At 55.0% G+C, this 20,237-nt stretch overlaps 7 protein-coding genes across 7 annotated transcripts; 4 read left to right on the forward strand and 3 right to left on the reverse strand.

Annotated features, from left to right (window-relative positions):
• The first annotated feature begins 50 nt into the window (after positions 1-50).
• On the forward strand, positions 51-2,283 carry BZA05DRAFT_405174 (uncharacterized protein). Its single transcript, XM_051484387.1, has 3 exons — positions 51-426; positions 488-861; positions 914-2,283. Exons 1-3 carry the CDS (start codon positions 90-92, stop codon positions 2,045-2,047), a joined length of 1,845 nt encoding a protein of 614 aa, XP_051337356.1. The 5' UTR covers positions 51-89; the 3' UTR covers positions 2,048-2,283.
• Positions 2,284-2,329: 46 nt separating this feature from the next.
• On the reverse strand, positions 2,330-5,091 carry BZA05DRAFT_376718 (Dip2/Utp12 family-domain-containing protein). Its single transcript, XM_051481824.1, has 2 exons — positions 4,292-5,091; positions 2,330-4,234 (listed from the first exon to the last, which is right to left on the reverse strand). Exons 1-2 carry the CDS (start codon positions 4,846-4,848, stop codon positions 2,476-2,478), a joined length of 2,316 nt encoding a protein of 771 aa, XP_051337357.1. The 5' UTR covers positions 4,849-5,091; the 3' UTR covers positions 2,330-2,475.
• Positions 5,092-5,295: 204 nt separating this feature from the next.
• Positions 5,296-9,345, forward strand: BZA05DRAFT_475772 (NUC173 domain-containing protein). The gene is made up of 2 exons (XM_051488211.1): positions 5,296-5,463; positions 5,528-9,345. The coding sequence occupies exons 1-2, from the start codon at positions 5,401-5,403 to the stop codon at positions 9,191-9,193; spliced, it is 3,729 nt and encodes a 1,242-aa protein (XP_051337358.1). The 5' UTR covers positions 5,296-5,400; the 3' UTR covers positions 9,194-9,345.
• A 42-nt stretch (positions 9,346-9,387) lies between these two features.
• On the forward strand, positions 9,388-10,504 carry BZA05DRAFT_457640 (uncharacterized protein). The gene has a single exon (XM_051487580.1). The coding sequence runs from the start codon at positions 9,505-9,507 to the stop codon at positions 10,285-10,287; it is 783 nt and encodes a 260-aa protein (XP_051337359.1). The 5' UTR covers positions 9,388-9,504; the 3' UTR covers positions 10,288-10,504.
• Positions 10,505-11,206: 702 nt separating this feature from the next.
• BZA05DRAFT_405180 (family 3 glycoside hydrolase) lies at positions 11,207-14,596 on the reverse strand. The gene is made up of 5 exons (XM_051484388.1): positions 13,995-14,596; positions 13,563-13,935; positions 13,374-13,512; positions 13,113-13,319; positions 11,207-13,059 (listed from the first exon to the last, which is right to left on the reverse strand). Exons 1-5 carry the CDS (start codon positions 14,230-14,232, stop codon positions 11,278-11,280), a joined length of 2,739 nt encoding a protein of 912 aa, XP_051337360.1. The 5' UTR covers positions 14,233-14,596; the 3' UTR covers positions 11,207-11,277.
• Positions 14,597-15,221: 625 nt separating this feature from the next.
• Positions 15,222-17,105, forward strand: BZA05DRAFT_405183 (uncharacterized protein). Its single transcript, XM_051484389.1, has 4 exons — positions 15,222-15,417; positions 15,475-15,692; positions 15,754-15,844; positions 15,895-17,105. The coding sequence occupies exons 1-4, from the start codon at positions 15,314-15,316 to the stop codon at positions 16,910-16,912; spliced, it is 1,431 nt and encodes a 476-aa protein (XP_051337361.1). The 5' UTR covers positions 15,222-15,313; the 3' UTR covers positions 16,913-17,105.
• A 694-nt stretch (positions 17,106-17,799) lies between these two features.
• BZA05DRAFT_437908 (uncharacterized protein) lies at positions 17,800-20,141 on the reverse strand. Its single transcript, XM_051486467.1, has 4 exons — positions 19,875-20,141; positions 18,605-19,819; positions 18,112-18,551; positions 17,800-18,068 (listed from the first exon to the last, which is right to left on the reverse strand). The coding sequence occupies exons 1-4, from the start codon at positions 20,043-20,045 to the stop codon at positions 18,050-18,052; spliced, it is 1,845 nt and encodes a 614-aa protein (XP_051337362.1). The 5' UTR covers positions 20,046-20,141; the 3' UTR covers positions 17,800-18,049.
• Positions 20,142-20,237: the final 96 nt, after the last annotated feature.

The following is a 20,237-nucleotide window of genomic DNA, read 5'->3' on the forward strand; positions in this document are numbered from 1 at the left end:
AATAGCGCATGGGGATAGCGCCGCCCACCTTTGAGGTTACACGCACAATGAACTTTTTTTGTACAATCTCACTTTCGGGAAAAAAGGCGATGTCAATCACAGCTTCTTCACAACTCCATACCCTCTTCACAATGCCCGGCCGCGTTAAACTCACCTCTGAAGCGAGCGTAGACGATCAGCCAGCTCCTGCGAAACGAAAATTGCCGACGGTTCGATATGCAGCGGCGAAGAGGACGAAATCTGGAGAAGAGAGAGAAGCAGCCAGCCAGCCTCGCAGCTACACTAGCTCGGGCACCAGCTCTGGCGGTGATGCGTCTCCACAAATACTCGACGACGATGATGGCTCTTTGATCACGCCGCCTTCGTCTCAGCCTGTTGCTACGACCAAACCGAAGAAGAAGCAGGTTACGAAACCCAGACCGAAAAGTATGCACCTGCCGGAGACTTTCCCTCGACTATTCCACAGACTGATATTGATCTCTTATAGAGTACGTCTGTACCCATGAAGGTTGCGATAAGTCCTTCGCCCGGCCCTGCCGCCTCGATGAACACCTCCGCTCCCACTCCGGCGATCGTCCTTTCAAGTGTACCTTCGACCCGGAACAATGTGACAAGTCGTTCCTCCGGGACTCGCATCTCAAAGCTCATATCAAGGCCATGCACATCAAGACGAAGCCATATAGATGTACCTTTCTGATACCGCCAGGGAGGGAGGACGATAGAGGCGAGTTTGGGTTCAAGAGGAAGGCTTCTGAACCTGCTGAAGGTCCTAACGGCATGAGGGAATGTGGTGCTAGCTTTTCTACCAACCAGCATCTGAAACGTCATGTGGATAGTCACCTTAAGACGTTTCCATATATTGTGAGTTGCCTTCGATAGTCACTTTGAGGATGAAGTGCTGACGACAGTGAAGTGCAAAGACCATCCCCCTTGTGCTGCCGGGTTCCGCAAGAAGGGTGTCCTGACCCGCCATATTCGCTCCGAACACTTGGGACTGAAGCCATGGGCCTGCCCTCACAAAAGCATCGACGATGCTAACAAACCGTGCTCGGCGGCCTTCGACACGAAAGGAAAACTCGGAAACCATGTAGCAACCCAGCACAACGGCCTCGCCAGACGCCGGTATATATGCACCATCTGCATTACCACCCCCGAAGCACCACTGGTTGAGCAGCCCACCACATCCGTTCCAACGAACACCCTACCCCATGCCGTCGACCTCGACCGAGAGGTCACCGATCAAAGCGCCGAGGACGCATCTCTCCTCCTCAACCTTTCGCAAGCCAGCTTCCCGGTAATCCAAGCCCCGATCCTACAACAACCAGCACCCGAGGCCCTGCGTACTGAGGGCATGCTCGGCTTTGCCACGCACGCCGAGCTCCGCAGCCACATCACTCTTGCGCACCCACCAGTGTGCAAACGCTGCGGCTATATCGCCAAGCGACAAGGCGACCTATACCTTCACATCCGCGACAAACACGAGACGACCGTCGAGGAACGCCAATCGTGGGTGTGCGGGTGGGACAACTGCGGCCAAGGTTTTACCAAGAAGAGCAATCTGACAATCCACACCCGTACCGTCCACAAAGGCCTCAAGCCCTTTCCCTGCACCGAGCCTGGCTGTGATAAACGCTTCGGACACAAGGCCGTCCTCGCGCGCCACATTACGTCTCGTCATTCCGAAAACACCACCCAGAAATCCACCCGCAAATCCAGGAAGAAGAAAACTAGAGCGCTCAATATCGCGCAGCTACTTACCGGCTGGGGATACGAAGCCTCCGGACGCGATATTGAGTGCGTTGTCGAGGGCTGCGAGTATAGATTCTGTAGAATGTATGATCTCAAGAAACATCTGTGTGCTACTTCTGGCCACGGCTTTGATGAAACCCAGGTGGCAACCCTCATGAAGTTTGATTCCTCTACGGAGAAGGTACAGGTTTACGGCGAGGAGAGTGAGAGCAGCGAGGACATTAGTGATAGTGAGTGGAGTGTTGCGGGGAGTGAGACAGAGAGTGAAGAGGAGTTTTGTTTTGATGATGATGATTGATTTGTGGTTCATATGGGCTTCATGTTCTGGTTCGAAAAAGTTTGTGGAGTTTCTTTTGATCTTTCTGATGCTTTTGAGCGAGCGAGCGGTCATTCTTTGGGAGTAATGGGCCGATCGGTTTGGGAGACAATTACGATGGAATCGATTGTACAAGATGTACTTGTTTTTGTTTCATTCTTATTTCGCATACAGCGTATCTAGACTATCGATACGATGAATGGTTTTCTAAGTACCAGTACATGCTTCACACTCTTCAGGCTCCACTCGAGTGACTTCAAATGTGTTCAGTATTTGCAACATGAGAGATTTATGATAGACAAAATTAATTTCAACCCGCCTAAGCTTTTGATGATCAACAATGAAGATGGATAATAAGGAAAGAAAAAATTACACGGAAAATCAACTATTCACATCGCATGTTGACTATTCTACCGCCGACTTTTCACCTTCGCCTTCCCCTTCTTAGGGGCCTCTTCTTCCTCTTCACTAGCAGCATCGACATCATCATAGTCCACGCTGTCCCCATCATCCTCCGCCTCGCTCTCGCTGGCCTCAAGGTCTATAAACGCCCTGACATCGCCCTCCTCATCGTCCTCCTCATCGTCCTCCTCTTCCTCATCATCACTGTCCAAGAATGCTCCACCTTCCTCGGCAGAGTCGTCCTCGTCATCATCCAGGGCTGCTGGAGACTTGATGTAGCTAGCATCTTCGATCCTCATACCCTCCATTCCGACTTCTTCTGGCTCCTCGTCGCTCTCGTTGTCGGTGTCGCTCTCGGGAGTTTCACCCTCAACGTAGAGGACGCCATCGTCGTTGCCGCTGCCTTCGCCGGCAGTGGCGGCACGAATGGTTTGCCTGAGCTGCACCTGGGCGTGGAGCATATCGAGTCTTCCCTGAAGTGCGAGCAAGCGCGGAAGGGCACCAGCCCGGGTGTTGAGGGTGGAGTAGAGACCGGACAGAGTGCGGACGAGGTTGGGGAGAGTGACGAGGTATCCTCCGTGTGCGACTAGTGTCCAGCGGACCCAATCACCCAAGCTACCGGCACGTCCAGGCTTCCGTGCGAGACGCTCAGCGAGGTTCTCGAGGAGGGTGACTGCCATGGGAGAGGGCAGCTTGCGCACGGTGTTGAGGATTGTTTGGGTATCGGTTGTATGGAGACAAGATTCGAGGAGCGTAGTGTCGTTGGTTTTGAGGGCCTGGGTGAGGACCGAGGTGAGGGCGTTTGCTGTTGGAGGCTCGAGAGAGCGCTTCACCTTGAGAGGGGCGAGGGCGTTTGTGGGTTTAGCGGAGACTTCGAGAGCCTGGAAGCGGTCGCCAAACGAAGGCTCCTCGGCACCCGCAATGGAATCGGCATCGTCATCGTCATTCTCGGGGGACGATTCTTCTTCCTCTTCCTCCTCTTCCTCCTCGTTCTCGGATTCGGGAGCTGGCGCATCTTCCATACCGACATCCTGCATGTCGTCTCCTCCGACAACAATGGCGTGTGACTGGTCAACCACCATTTTCCCAACTTCCTTGACGCCATTCATGACTGCACCGTTGGCATCGAGCGAGGAGGTCTTAGATCTTGTAATGTCGATGGTGCCGCTGAGGACAAAGCTTCCATCTTCGGCGTTCGTCCATCGCACCTTCTCGAACTCAATGTTGACACCACCCTCGACCCAGGCAAGAACCAGTTCTTCGTTTTGAACGGACACATCGGCGACCGAGACGATATCCTTGCCGTTAGGGCGCACAATGCGGACCTTTGCCTCTCCCTTCCGTGTCACGGCCTTCTTCTTCCTGGAGGCCACTGGTGATCCGGCGTTTGCCACGACAGGCTCGAAAGGCGACTTGAACACCTCGACAACACCCTCGGCAGTAACGACAGCCAGGATTTCGTGCTGGGATCCTTCGAAGAATGATGCCCCGAGAATATCAGATTCTGCGACGAGCGCTCCAACGTGCTTGTTTTCCAATAGCGAAAAGATGTTGATAAACCGATCAGTCTCGGCGGCTGTAAGGAACTGTTTCTCGTCCTTGGAGGAGATGATGGTGTGAATTGGCGTGGAGTTGGCAGTGAATTTCGCAGGTTCGACCATGCCAGAATCTTTCCTGTCGATTGCATAGACTGTGTGCGAGGCGGACAGGATCTTTTCCGTAGTAGGCGCAAGCCGTTTTATCGACGGATCTGGGAGAGCAATATTACTGTAGCAGAGACATTAGCTGTGAACCGGCAGCTGCGATCTACCCATGAGAGCATACCTGAGAGAAATCTTCCTGTTAGTATCCCACTCCACCAGTTTGCCATCCTGACCGCAACTCCAACCACGTCCCTCCTCTGCCGAGAAAACGAAGAATTGAACGCCGGTCACATGCTCTCCCTCCAGAACGCCAACCACCACACCCTCGGTGGGCGAAAATAAGATCACAGTGCCCCGATTTGTCGCAGCTGCAACAACCGTATTCTTCGCATCCTCTTCAGCACTGGCCCCAGCGCCGTTGGACAACCGCTTGCGCTTCTTCTTTGCACCCTTCTTGTCTTTCGGCGGTAGCGATCCCCAGGACAGCGAATTGATCGAAACGCCCTTCTCGAAGGTGTGCTCGCACCGCAGACGGTTGGTGGTGGTGTCGTGGATTCTCAAGCGGTACGCATCGAGGCCTCGGACGACAGAGGCAAATAGCGAAAGGCGGAGCTCCGGAGGAGAGAAAGCAGAGGCCGTCAGTGCCGCTGAAGGGGCTGCCGCGGTCGAGAGTTTCGAGGACAGGTGCGAAGCGCTCTGCGCCGGCTTTGATTTCGGCGCCGACTTTTTGCTGACCATTGTAAAGCGAAGAAAAACGGGAAAGCTTTTAGTTTCAAGGGATGAAGGCCTGGCACGACCTGGGGGTTACCTCAGCGCGACCCTGAGCAACAGGTGAGGGGGTTTGCTGATGGTGGTGGTGGGTGATAGGTTATTCGGAAAGGTTATACCAAGTCTTTTGCACCGAAGATTGTTGCTGGAGAACTTTATCGTTGAAACTTTTGACTTTTTTTCTCGCGTCGTGCCGTTGGCGGGGTAACCTGGCGTACGCAGACTTGGAGGATACCTGGGAACGGTGGCATAAAATAAGATGCGGGCCTTTCGATGCGGCTGAGAATTTTGAGCAGATGACTGCAAAAAGAAATAGAGCCGCCAAGATTTCATGAAAGATTAGATTAGATATCTCAACCCTGTCCCGCCTCAAAGTTATCGGTGTGTGTGTGACACGAGAAAGAAAATTCCCCACCACGAAACGAATCAATTGACTCCACATTCACCCGTCGCGACTACAGAATACTCCTGCTTCCTTTCGCTCTCCAGTTGCACCGGGAAATAAAAACAGAAGCAGGTGCCATGTCGTCCCTCGAGGAGAAACTTGACCGCATTCGGTCACCAAAACAGAAAAACCAGCAGCAGGTACCGCAGACTCCATTGGCTGTTCATGAAGATGTCATAAATCTAATATATCTTGTGTCAACAGGTTACTGTTGTCCTCAATGCCGTCGAAGATATCCTGCGTGATCAGAGTACCGAATTCACAGCCACAGCGTACTTCGTTGCACTTCTCTCCCTCCTCCAGCAGTCAATTTCCTCCTCCGCAATCCTGAACAAAGACCTCGCCGCGTCCACGGTCTACCTCCTCGATCTCGTCACCCCACACGCTCCAGCGCCGCTTCTACGAGCGAAATTCGTGCCGATCCTGACACATCTTGCGCCTACACTCACAAATGCCGAAGTTGAGGCGCCCTTACTGCGAAGCTCAATCGGTGTGTTGGAGAGTCTTTTGGTCGCACAGGATGGGACAAGTTGGGCGATTCCACCGAAGGAGATTGGACCACGGAGAGCTGTTGCTGGACTGCTAAACCTTGGGCTGGACGATCGACCGAAGGTGCGGAAGCGCGCACAAGAGGCTCTTACCACAGTCCTGAAGAATGCACCACCGAGCCCCAGTCTGGAGCACCCGGCGAGCGATATGTGCGCGGCAACTACACTGTCTAGTGTTCAGGAGTTGTTGAAAATGAGCGAGGCGCAGAAGAAGAAGGGCGGTGAACACGATCCTCGAGTAATCCACTCTTTGCAACTGGTCAAAGCTGTGGCTGCAGCCGGCACATGGCCCAGCAAAAGGATCGAGGGACTCTGTGAGACTCTGCTTCAGATTGCCAGAGGTGGTAACGAGTTCATGACTATGGCCGCACTAGGAGTGTTCGAGGAGATCTTCACTGGGTTAGCGGATGAGGTTGGAGGCGGAAAGTTAGAAGTGGTTCTTGAGGCCATCCAGGAGCTACGGCCATCGAACAGCGACTCTCAGCTCCTTCCCCCGTGGCTGGCAGTCACGGCTCGAGGATACGAAGTCTACGCACAAGTTTCGTCCGACATCGCGTTCACCAAGCTTCCTACGCTCTACGAAATGGTCTCCACTTTCCTTGAATCCTCAGCCGAGAATATACGCACATCTAGCGCCCAGTGTCTCATATCCCTCACCGAGTCCATGATCCCCGATAGTGCTTTGCTTGATATTACTCGCACCACAGAATCAGTCTTCCAGAAAATTGCGAAAATTGCGACTGATCTGCTGAGTGTCCGATATCAAGGTGCATGGATGGAGGTCTTTGATATTCTCTCCGCCCTTTTTGTCAAACTGAGGTGGCGATCGGACCCCGTTTTGCGCGAGGCCGTAAAGGTTTTGGGTGAACTCCGCAGCAATGACGGGTTTCAGGGGAAAAAACAGGCCGATGAGGTGCTTGCAAAGGCGATCCGTGCTATGGGTCCCGACGTTGTCCTCTCCATCCTGCCATTGGGGCTGTCAAAACCAATTCCCGGCCAGCCGGGAAGAGCTTGGATGTTGCCTATCCTCCGTGGTGCGACTTTCAACACCAAGCTTGCGCACTTCCGTTCCGAGATGGTCCCACTGTCTGAAATTTTCTTCCAGAGGGTTGTCGACTTTGGTGAGGACAAAGAAAAGACTGTAGAGATCAAGATCTTCGAGACTCTCGTTGGCCAAATCTGGGATCTCCTGCCAGGTTACTGCAACCTGCCCTCTGATCTTACTGAGACTTTCGACCAGGCGTTCGCCGAGCTTCTCGCAAATGTTGTCTATCAGAAGGTCGAGCTCCGCAAGAACATCTGCAAGGCGCTGCAAAATCTTGTTGATTCCAACAAGGCTATCTTGGAGACAGAGACGGACGATGATGATGAGGAAGACCTTGTTGCGCAGCACCGGGTCTCGAAGGAACAGGCGCAAGCGAACATCGACCATCTTGCAAAGTTTTCCGGTAACTTGCTTGCCGTTCTGTTCAACGTCTACAGCAGCACGCTCCCTCAGTTCCGTGGCTTCATTCTCCAGTGCCTCAACTCCTTCCTCAGCATTACTCCCCACGCTGAACTCATGGATACTTTCTCCAAAGTCTCGACCATGTTGGAGTCTTCCCTCGCGGAGTTGTCAGCACAGACCCAGGCGGACAAGCAGAAGAAGAAGAAGGATGCCTCGGCAATGCCCCCAATGGCTCACACACTGATGGATTTGGTCATCACCATTACGCCCTACCTGCCGGCAGATTCATACCAGACCCTCTTTGCGATCTTCAGTGCAACGGTCAACAAGGAGTCTGACCCCCAACTGCAGAAGAAGGCCTACAAAGTTATCCCCCGTCTCGCTGAAACAGAAACCGGTCGTGCAGCACTCGAAACTCAGCACGAGGCTCTGCAAACCCTGCTTATCGACTCCGCGGCCACCGTCACACCCCCGGCACGCCGTGATCGTCTTATTGCCCTCTCCACCATAGTGGAGTTCATCCCCAAGGAGGACCTACACTTCATTCCTTCCGTTCTCTCCGAGGTCGTCATCTCTGCTAAGGAGGTGAATGAGAAGGCTCGTACTGCCGCCTTCGACATCCTCGTCGCCATGGGTGAGAAGATGAGGGAGGGTGGAATCGTCGTCAACCGCAAGGTGGAACACATGGCCGACGATGCCCCCGACGTTCCCGCCTCGCTCGAGGAGTACTTCACCATGGTTTCTGCCGGTCTTGCCGGCAGTGCCCCACACATGGTTTCCGCGTCTATCACCGCGCTTACCAGGATCATGTGGCAATTCAAGGACGACGTGGACCAAAACCTGCTCTCTGAGCTCGTCGCAACCCTCGATCTCTTCCTTACCTCCAAGAACAGAGAGATTGTTCGCAGTGTCCTTGGTTTCATTAAGGTGTGCGTCATTTCGCTGCCAAAGGAGATGATGGAGCCGCGATTCAAGACGTTGATTCCCAACCTTATGGTGTGGAGTCACGAGCACAAGGCACATTTCAAGGCCAAGGTGAAGCACATCATCGAGCGTCTCATCCGAAGATTCGGCGTGCCAGTGGTGGAACGCTACACTCCCGAGGAGGACAAGAAGCTCATCGCCAATATCCGCAAGACTCGCGAGCGCCGCAAGAGAAAGAAGGACGAGGCTAAGGCCACCGGTGAGGAGGAAGAGGACAGCGATCATGATGCTACCGATGTTGTCGAGAAGCCCCGCCGGAAGAACAGATTCGAGAACGAATTTGACGATGCGCTCTACGGATCTGAGTCTGAGTCGGAGGCCGGTAGCGACACCGAAATGGCCGCTGCACCTAGGGTTAAGAGGGATTCGAAGAAGGGACAGCAGTTCATCGTCGAGGATGAAGACGAGCCGCTGGATCTCCTCGACCGTAAGAGTTTGGCGCACATTTCTACTACCCGCCCGCTCAAGCAGAATGCCAGACAGAAGAAACCGTCCAAGGCCAAGTTTAACGAGGATGGAAAGCTCATTCTGGGTGACAGCGACGATGAGATGATTATCCCTACTGCCAGAAAGGATGACGACGGCGATCTGGATATGGGCGGTGACGGTGTGGGTGCGTATGTTGAGGCCGTCAGCGGGAAGAACGCCTACACGCGTGGTCTCAAGGGCAAGGTCAAGTTCTCGAACAAGAGGGCTAGGGAGGGAGATCAGGAGATGGAGTTGGATGACGATGAGCGAGAGAAGCCGAGCTCCAGCGAGAACACCGGGAGGAGGACTGGTGGGCCGGGACGTGGTGGTCGCGGTGGTTTCAAGAAGCAGATGTCGGATAGAAAACCACTTGGACAAGTCAGGGAGGGCAGGGCGGGCAAGACAAATAGGGGAAGGCGGTAAAGAGCAGGGAAATGTTGTGTGTATATTGTTTTTCGGAAAAGTTTGTGTTTTGATGGGTGACGAATTGACGTCTTCGTTTATAGTAGTCACTAGTAGGCTGCCTTTCAGAAGACGTTTCTAGAACATGTACTTAATCGAATGATCAGGTGGGGTCAAAATAGAGTAAAGTGCCATCCCTCCAGTCGCGTCGGCATATTCCGCACCCCCATTGATTCGCGTCATCTGCCAACCTTGTCCACCACAGCACACACGGCCACGGGCACCACGAACTCCGCCCACCACCTCTCCACATCCCATTCCACTCGCAGCGCATGTCCAACCCGCTCCTGCACGCGCACGCGCGCACGCTCGCCACCTACCGCGCGGCGCTCACAACGGCGCAAGCGCAAACGGCCGAGCTCCAAAACCACCTCGCGGACCTTCAAGCCCTACTCGCGGAGTCCCGACAGTCCGAGGACCTATGGCAGCGGCAATGTGCAGCGCTCGACCGATACACGCGCGTGCAGACGCTCGAGCTTGCGGCTGCCAAAAGGGTCGCCCGCGAGACCGGACAGGAACTCGCGCGTGTTAGGGTTGAGCTCGAGGATTTGAGGAGGGGGGTTAAGAGGGTGCGCAGGGTTCCGCCGGTCTTGGGGGTGGGAGTGAGGGATGGGGGGGTCCAGATGGGTGGGCAAGGGGAGGGGGATGAGGGGGTGGATGGGGAGGGGGACGGGGAGATGGGCCAGCAGGTCGTGAGAGAGTGGGTTGAGGCGACGGGAGTGCTGCCCGAGGCCGTTAAGTGCGACTGTCCTACTGCGAAGGCGGTTAGGGGGTTGTTTGAGGAGAGGGTTAGGAGGAGAGATAGAGCGAGGGCGGGGGAGGCTCCGAGGGATGTGCCCAGGCAGTATGTACCTCCGGTGCCTGGGTTGCAGACTGGCGAGAGGGAGAGGAGACGTGAGTTGCGGGAGAAGTTGAGGGCTACTAGAGAGAAGCTTGGAGAGCGGCGGGTGAGGGCGGTGGACCGGGACCGGGACCGGGACAGGGACAGGGAATTCCATGCCAGGCGCGGGAATAGTACTTTTGAAGACGGAGGGACTGTGACGTTTGAGGTCTGAGGTTTGAGCACGGCGGAGGATAATTGCTTTTGGCTGGAGTTACTTGTCTTGACGATACCTGTCTTTCTGGGTTCTTTTTCATTCTGCGTATGGGAACATCGTCTTTAACAGCAGTCTTATCCGGTGAATGAATGTCGCTGCCCCTCAATGGTTGGTATGGGATCATCGTTTCGAGTGAGCGAGAGAGAGAGCACCAATTAATTATCGCATACGGCCTGTCTAGACTATAGCGACCACAAACCCGATCTTTCCTGCCAGGTCTGCGGGGGTAGATAGAAGGCTCTACCGCTGTCGGTCTATTGCTGCGTTCATCCTTTCGAGTCCGCATGCCACCAACGGTCGAGGGCTTGGAAGGCGAGTGATAATGCATGCTTGACTGCATCCTCCAGCGGGCCTCACGATGCCGGTTACTGGCTTGGGAAATTATTCCAAGAACTTTCAATCCAACACGCCCTATCTCTCTGTACTCCTCCCACTTCTCCTACTTCTCCTACTCTATTCCACAATCTCTCTCACGATACAAACGCAAATCAGCAGCAAATCATCCCTCGGTAGAAAGTGAGCGCAATGCTCCTTAAACCTTCATGCGATCAAAACCATCACCATGGCTAGCAACAGACGCTTGCCGAGCTGCGTCGGAGCTTCTAAGTTCCAATCCGTGGGCTCTCACACTGTCATGCTCGCCTACTTAGGTACTATATCCGCCGAGTCCGTTTCAGTATTCGATATAGGTAGTCCAACCCGGACTGCAGCCTGGACCAGACGGACTGCCTGGAATTGTTGAGATTATCATGGGCTTGTGATGGACGAATTGGGGGCCTGAGCTTTACTCATGTATCAACCTGCCGGTATCGATGTATAATCACTCAATACCGATTCCCTAGCACAGTAATGAAGTCACTTTTAAAGCTCAAGAACATTTTCAGTAACCAAAAAGTATACAATTCATTCTATCAGCCACCAACCACCATCCCATCCACCACCGAGTTTCTAAAACTCGACCTCAACCTGCCGATCCCTGGAGCTATTCCCGACCCACAGAGTAAACCTGCCATCCGTGGGCATTCTCCAATTCTGCGCGTTTACATCCCAGTAGCTCAAATCCCTCCTCCTGACCTCAAAGGTGACCTTCGTCTCCTCGCCCTTCCCAAGGTGCACCTTCTCAAACCCTCTCAACACCCTGACCGGAAACTCGACGCCTTCAACCTCGGGAAATCCAATGTAGAGCTGCGCGACCTCCGCCCCGGACGCATCGCCCGTGTTCTTGACCGCCACTGAGAGACTAGCGATCACATCCCACAGCGAGGGATTACCGCCCTCGCCGCCGCCGGCTGGGGATAGGGGGCGCGTCGTGAAGTAGTCCTTGGGGTAAGAGACCGGGTGCTGCGAGAAGATCTCGGAGACGCTGGAGAGGTAGGGGTAGATGTAGTGGAGGATTTTCTTGAAGTTCCGTGGGAACAGGACCTCCGAGACCGGAGGAAGTGTGGATTGGATCGTGGGCGGGGCGATCATATCTGGCCGCGGCGATGGGAAGGTGGCCTTGGACATGTGCTCGACTAGTTTTGGTGAGGAGATGGTGAATGACGTGTAGGACAGCCCGTGGCCGAAGGGATAGCGAGGAGTGATGTCGTGTTTGTCGAAGTATCGGTAGTCAACCTCGAAGCCTTCCTTGAAGGTCTGCTGCGGCACCTCGGCGTTCGGGTGGTACATTATCTGTGCGCCGGGGCCGTAGTCCTTAAGGCTCTTGCCAATGGTGTAGGGGAGCTTTCCGCTGGGGTTTGCGTCGCCGAATATGATCTCGGCCAGCGCCTTCCCGCTCTCCTGTCCCGGAAGGTGGGCGAGAACGACCGCCTTGACGCCGGGAATATCGATCCACTTCTCGAGGATGACCGGGCCAACGGCATGGACGACAACGATAGTATTCTCGCAGTTCCTGGCGACGGTCTTGACAACGCTATCACCACCGCGCTGGGCATACAGATCGTTACGATCTCCAGCCACGCCTATCAACGGGTCCGTGATATAACCCTCCCCAGCATCCGAATTGATGAAGGCGAAACACAGATCCTGGGAACTGGCAGATCTCGCAATGTGCGAGGTCTGGTCGTTATCCGTAATTGCGGTGAAATTGGGGATGTCATCGGCGGAGCTGTTGAATGATCTCTTCAACTCCGTCAACGGCGAGTGGAAAACGGCATACTCGACCGCACCACTTCCCCAGCCACTCCCAAGACTCCCCTTGTTGCATCCGCGGTCCTTGCAGAAGTTGGGGAATCCCTCTTGATCCTCGGAACCTGCATCTTCGCCGTAGATGCCGATATTCTTCCCCTTAAATGCCCCACGCCGAAGTGGGAGGATACCAGAGTTCTTGACTAGTACTGTTCCCTCGACCGCAATCTGCCGAGCAGTCTTCCAGTGGTCCGATTGGACATCGACGTACTGGTTTACAACGCCGCGCTCGCCCTCCCCGGCGCCGCGATAGATGAAATCTTCTTTCTCGTCTGTCCAGCTGGAGAAGTTGGGCTTCTCCTCGGGAAATTTGGACTTGTCGTCCTGCGACAATTGGTACCAGGCTGCCACTACACGGAGTGCCATGTCGTCCAGGCGTTCCAGCGGGATCGTCGAGTTCATGACGGCGGCGGTGAGGTTGGCACCGAAAAGAGAGTAGCCGGCGTCGTCGTGTACAATATTGCCGGGCATCACTACATCGAGACCGCCGAGGATCGACGATACTCCGTCACGGAGAGCGTACCAGTCGCTTTGGACGAATCCCTAGTATGGGGTTAGCAGAGTGGTAGAATGGCTTGTGTTTGACTATATCTTACCTGAAAACCGAGCTCGTCCTTCAGAAGGCCGTTCATAGTCTTGGAATTTCCGCAGGCGTAGGTGTTGTTCACTTGGTTGTATGAACACATCACAGAGGCTACACCAGCCCTGATGGAATCCGCGAAGGGCCAAAGGTAGAGCTCGTGCATGGTCCTGTCATCGACATTGCTTGAGATGGCGTGTTCCGGGCTTTCCTCCCACTCGAGCTATCAACAGATTAGGGATTGAATGTGGATCGATGGGAATGTAGTAAGACATGCAATCTGTCGGAAATGTTCCTGTTCGTTGAGAATGAAGTGCTTTGCTGTAGCAATAACACCGGAGGACTGGATTCCCTGGATGGTCTGCGCAGCCTGCACACCTTGCAAGTATGGATCCGTGCCAAAACCCTCCCAATTTCTATAGCCACAGTTAGTATCGAGTCGAGAAAGATTTCAGTTGTAGCGAACCTCCCGCCACCGGGCATCCTCCCCAGCGGTCCCATAGATGGTCCCAATAGCACATGAACACCTTTCTTCCTTGCCTCTTCGCCATGGCCCGCGCCCCTCCTGAAGGCCAGTTCGCGATTGAACGTCGCCCCGACCGTCAACGCTGCCGGCCATGCCGTCGCATGATCCACAAACCGCAATCCCAGCGGACCATCCTGCAAGCACAGCGATGGAAAGCCGACGTGAACGGCTGGCGCCGTATTCCCAACACATAGACCCTGTGACCATCCGGTTCCCGTAGTGACGTTGACCTTTTCAGTGAGCGTCATCTTTCCCACCATCTCAGCTGCCTTGCGGTAGCTCTCTTCCCAGCTCTTGACGGTTCCGCCGCGAGCTGTACAACGTTAGAAAGGGTGAGGCAAGTCAGGAAAGTGGGATCGAGGGTATACGAACGACTGGGGAACCATCCTTCGCTCTGCCATTGCGCGGCTTCATCGTTCGGCCCGTGGTGGGGATGATGGCGGCAGGGGCCAGATGTGAAGTACAACACTGCAGTCGCAAGAACAGCGAATCCCAAAAAGGCGTTCCGGTGTGACGACGGTCGTTTGCTGCGTCGAGCGCCGTGGGGCACGATTTCGACGTGTTTCTCGTCGAGGAGCTTCTCCCGTTCGCTCTGCTTCGTGTCCATCATCGTAGTAGCCGATTGAGTATCTGGCTGGTAGCCATAATAATTGGGGGAGATGCGGTGCTCTTTAAATTCAGCACGACAGCAATTGCGTTCGTATCGGGAGTGCTGACGTCTCGTTAGACCCGGTGTGACGGCCCGACGGTCCGCGCTTCGCTGCAGACTAAGAGCCAACAGCGGAGTTCGGCAGAGCGCAGGGCGTGGAGAATCCGGGAATCCACCTCACTTGATGTGTAGGCTTGCAGGCTTGCAGGCTAAACAGGACCTGGTCCGTGCATGCCGCTCGTCACGTGGTTCAGGATGTGATGGGTTATTGGTGGTTATGAGTTTTAAGGGAACTGGTATGGATGTGTAGGGCCGGTTGGATGGGATGTCCGTCCGAGAAGGTCTGTCCCTACGACGGCCACTCGTCTTGGCTACGTGCCTTTGTCACAGAGTAACTTCACCGTCTCAGCCATCGTCCATGCGTGTACATGCAAATACTGGTAGAGTGGGTGCCAGGTAAATCATACTCAGAGTAGAGTCGAGCCTGGAGGACTAGACAACTTTGGGATGTTAATCGTCTTTCTATTTTTCGCGATATCTTCTCTTTTAAGGGGGAGCAAGAGCAAGAGCAAGAGCAAGACGCATACTCGCCGCCGAAACAGCTTGTACGATACATAACAGCGAGGGCAACGGCATCACCGGTCAGCAGTCGTTGGATTGAGAAGACTGGTCACTGCATTGCGGATGGTTTGTACTAACCCGCTGAGTTCTCCGGCAGAAGTAATGACGCTTACATCAGGAAAGTATCATAGGTACGTTTTCAACTTCGACAATGGTGAGGCGGGTATATATATCTGAACAAACTTGTATCTGAGCATGCTGAGGACTTTCGAGACGCCGAGACGAACCTCCAGCCTCTCCCAGCCCACCCTGCTGCAAGCAACAGTCACACAAGCCGCCGCAACCTATAAGCATAGAGAGTATGTATCACCTCAAACGCAAATTCTCAACCCAGGTCAGGGGCTGACGATTGAAGCATTTCGCAACATCACCACAGTCCACATCGTCGACTCGTCGCGTTCGAACAAACAATTGCGCAGCGATGCTCGCGGAATCGGGTATGCAAGAGAAACCGGGGCCCTTCCTTTTTGGAGTCGCATCGGTTGCGTGTGCTATCTGGGCCGCATGCTGCAGCTCTTCGACCAGGTATGCGATTCGGATCTTCAAGTGGATGCAAACACCTGCTGATCCCAACGACTCTAGCGGAAATGCACTTTCGATACCATGTGGCGCTACTGCGACGGAGGGGAAATCGGCAAGCGCACGTCGGCGCAAGAGCCGGAGAGCCGCCCAAGCCTTAATGAAGGCTACCGCAGTCGCGAACCAAATCCGCTTCGCAGACGAGGCTGGTCTGGTCGACGATTACAGCATCTTTTGGAAGTGGGGCAATATGTACGCCGATGAGCTCCAAACTGTGTTGGGTGAGTATTGCCGGGAAAGGAGCAGCAATAGTTGATCCTTCATTGACGGACTGCCGCACAGCAATGGTGGTAGCCGTGTCTGCATTCTTACATATCAACACAGTGGGCGGCCATCATGCTGCCGTAGTAGCTGAAATCGTCACCGCAGCCAGGTAACTAAGCTCCGCAAGTGCTAGTGCTCTTAGATTGCTAACATCCATAGCCTCACCGAATCGGTCCTCGCCATCTTGCGGAGAAGCACCGAGCCAGCTACCACCGCAAAGCTGCAGTCGCGCCGTGGCCTCCTCCTCAAAGCGCATCTCCTTGTGACCTCCTTATTCTGGTCGATTGTCGGTCCGTTCATCATGTTCGGTTTTTACGATGGTAGGAGGCCTGACTATTCGTCCGATTGCTGCTACTACTACTACTTCGTACCCGTGACCTATGCATTGGTGGTAGTATTCAATATCTCCCGCAGGATGACAATGTCGAGGGCTGTGCTGGCGGCTCTGCCACCGGCGGTGTATCTCCTTTGTCTCATCTTCGGGCCGAAGCGGTATATCGGCTTCGTTTTTGGCGAAGCTCCGGGTTACCTGTATGCAGTACCTTTGGCAGCAGCGTTTTCGGCGGGCTTTGGCAGACCGCGTCCTCTGCGCTCCGTCCCTGTGACGCCAGAAGTCTCCGACGTGAGAAAGGATAGCATTGGACTGGATGCCGTCTCCGATGCCGCGGAGTTCACGCCCGTCCGAGAAGCCCCTCCAGCCACTGAACTACAGGAAATTACTACGCCGGGCCCCGTGGATCCAATCGCAGAGGAGTACACCATGGTACCGGGCGGCACACCCACTCTACCAGCTCCAGTTGAGCAGGGAAATACGTCGGTGGATCCTCCCGAAGCAATCATTGCCGCTACCGTTCCCAGCCCCCAGGCCACCGAGGCCACCGAGCCCGACAACTCCCCCACCAATGCCGATGAAAATGGCTACCTCTCAGACTGGGACCGCCCGCCTCCAGTCCCATACGACCCCGATCTCGATTGGGGGACCCCCACCACCATCACCGCCCCTACCACGGCCGCCCAGCTGAAGAATTTACCGCATTCGTGGATGAGCTGGACAGAATGCTACGATGACTACTGTCTGGAGCACTACGCGACCAAGAACTCGTGTGGTAGATGGCCGAAGCAGCCGTGGTCGAGGCGGAGGAAGGAGCCTAAGGAGACGGAGTGGCGTGAGCGTTGACGGTGGCTTGATACGCTTTGGTCTGGCTTTTTTGGACTTCATTGCGCATTTCTGGTTCTTGGAAACTCTTCGTTTTATCATCTCTTTTTAATGCTTACTTCCCGTATTCCACTATAACTTATCCTTCTATTATTATCATAAAATGTCATCAATCAGAACCGCTGTATTTAGAACCTATTCAAGCTTACTTCACTCCTTCCTCCTTCATTCATCCTTCCAAGACAAAACGTGTCCAACCGAGTGATCATTCACGCTGGCAGTGCTTGAATCCCGTCACCAACCACGCCGCCTGCCTGGTACGCCACTGAGTGGAAGCGGTATTCCCTACATGTCCGGGGCGGGAGTATACCTGTTACAACTCCCTAGCGTGGCCTAATTTGGACTGGCGCAGAAAGGTGGCAACGAGTGATATCAAAAGCATTCCGCGAGTGGGCTCTTCCGCAAAGCAACATGTGTGAATTAGTACAAACAGGCTCTCCAACATTATGTATTTAGCAGCGTATATTCCCACTTCCCTTCGCCCGAATCTTTTCTAAACATTTGACAGTGTACCTAGCACCTGGTAGAGTCCGCCGCCGCCCTCGGTGTAGTAGTATTCGCCGGTGGCCTGTCTGCAACATGGCTGCCTTTTTATAACTCGAGTCCCGGCCCGATAGCCTCTGTATCAACGCTGTTGCTCATTTCTCTGGTATTGGAACCGCGGATGTTTGAAGGATCGTGGGTCAGAGGTGGCGACGGCGACTATCATAGTAGCAACCGTGACTGCTACCAGCACAGCTGCAACCAAACTAATCGAGACAGTGAGCCGTGTGGTTGTGTAGACGCACTGCCGCCTCCTAAACGGGCCTAGTCGGGCATACTTTGCAGTGTAACAGGTATACTCCCGCCCCGGACATGTAGGGGATAGTAGAGATGCCTCTGGAATCCAAGCCCTGGCATTCCCTATATCTTGCTAGAACGGCAATACACTCTTCTAGCCTTGTAGCTTTCCCCAAACAGATCTCTTAAACCACACCAAAATTGTAGATCACATCATACATTAGGTACATGTACACCCTTCCTACCTGTGATTCCCAAAAACGACACTCATGATCCTCTCATGCTCCGTCCTCTCAATCTCATCCTCATTGCCGATGCCTACACAATCAAGCCCGACCTCCCACCCGCCCACCCTTCCCACAACCCTCTCAACATCCGACCTCTCAAACGACCTCCTCTTCGCCTCCTGGGTCAGCGCCCACACAGGTGCCATTCTCTCAGCCCTGATAGCATACTTAACGGCCCTCCAATAACCCTGATACGCCCCAGTACCACCAGCGGGCATGGTGAGGCCTACCATTCTCAACCGTGCGTCCTTGAAGAAATCAAAGGCCCTATGCAGCGGGGCACGGGTACAACACGTGAGTAGGATGGTCTCCACAAGGTCCAGCAAGAACCCGCGAGCGTGCGCGTCGAAATGCAGCGAGGGCGCGCTGGCCCGCGACGGGTGCACCTGCGACAACGTGTACTCGTAGCTCAGGTCAGACATCTCGACGAGGCGGGCGTGAGCACGTGAACGAGGCAGTGGGATCAGCTCGTTCGGCGTGAGGTGGATCGTGTGTAGATGCGACAGGTGGGAGAGGTGCTGGACGATTTCGACCTGTGGGAGGGGTTAGTCGTGGGAGGGAGGGAGGAGGGGTGGAATAAGCTTACCCAGTCGGCGAAGTCGACCGCTACGCAGAGTTCACGCAGATTGGTGAAGGTGCTGGTGATCTGGCCCAGTGCCGCGCCGTTGAGAACGAGCCCGCCTCGTAGGTATGTCCCCGAGGCCCAGTTCACGGCCATGTCGAGCATCTCGATGGAACTCCCACAGCCCACCAGCGCATTGATGAAATCCTGCTCCAGAACGAAGACCTTGTTGTTCCACGCCTGGTGAGTGCCATCTGTGATCCGGATGTAAAGGTCCACCAGCTGTTCCGGCGGCACATAGTTACACAGCAAGCTGGCCACCACCTCCTGTGAACCGCAGATAGCGAGCGTTTTCAACTTCTTCATCTTGATCTCCTTCGCTCCCAACGCCTGCACCAGCTCCGCCAGGTCCGGACACAGCATCAGCCTCAGTTCCACCAGCGCCTCAAAGTTGACCGCAGCGAGCAACCCCGCCATGTTCTTCGATCCCCCCATAGCCCAATGCCACAGCCCAAGTCTGGTCAACCTCCCGAACTCCATCCCCTCCCAAAACCTTAGGAGTCCCTGATCATTCTCCATCCCAGTTCCGCTGCCACTCGCGTACAACGCTTTTAAGTCGCGCACCCGTTTCGCATCCAAAGCTAATCCCTCCAGTGTTCCCTGTGCGTCCTGCAGCAGCCGGCGCAGGACCACATTGTCATCGACCGCGCCACACCGCGGCAACAACCAGCTCACGTCGCCATTCGCCGCCATATCCGGTAGCTCCCCCAGCGGATCAGTGGCGTGCGGGGAGAACACCGCCGAGAGCCCCAGCAACTCCTTCGACTGCATTCCCAGCTCCAGGAACCCACAGTCGGCCACATCCAGCACGCCCAAGGCCAAGTACCTCAGCTCCCTTGTGCGGGCGATGGCGCGCACGCCCACCCCAAGCCGGCTCTTCCACGACGCCTCAGACTTGAGCCGGGAATGCGGGTAGACCACAGCCTCGAGCTGGCTGGTAGCGCAGAGCTCGGCCAGCAGCGCCTCGATCGCGAGCAGCGGCTCGCTCTCCAGGTGGAACCGGCCGATCGAGATGCAGCGCACGAGCGCCTTCTTGCCAGCCGCGAGCGCGGCGAGCAACGCCTTGTTGCGCGCGTGCGCACCGCCAACGAACGCGACGGAGCGGTAGAGCTCGTGCACTGCTATCGCGGCGAGCGCTTTGGAGGCCAGCAAGAGCGAGCACAGCTCCGGTTTCGAGAGCTGCGAGGTGGGGATGTTAGCGGGTGAATTCGTAGGGAATGTCGTGGTGCCGTACGTGCCGCATTATCAGCCGGTGCAGCTCGAGCGGCAGCGCCTCCAGCCCGCCGGACTCGACGAAGCCCGCGCTCACGGGCGTCCCCGAGACGCTGGTCGATGAGCACGCCGACACGTCGAAGTCGCTTTCGACGTCGCTGTTTTCAAGGTCGAGACTGCCGTAGTCGGACATCGCGAGAGTAGCTGGATCGACAATTCGCCATTGCTTGGGACTATCCACCGCGGGGTCTTATATACTGGTACCTCATGGGTTATTACTGCAAGGCTGACATGCGTCTTGTTCAGGCATCCGCCAAGGATTAAGGATTGCTCCACCCATAGGAAATCACTCCTTCAAAAGTTCAGCCCTTTGGAAATCAGAGTA

This window comes from Tricharina praecox (assembly GCF_024521635.1).
Source record: "Tricharina praecox strain CBS 144465 chromosome Unknown BZA05scaffold_21, whole genome shotgun sequence".
In the NCBI taxonomy this organism is placed as follows: Eukaryota; Fungi; Ascomycota; class Pezizomycetes; order Pezizales; family Pyronemataceae; genus Tricharina; species Tricharina praecox.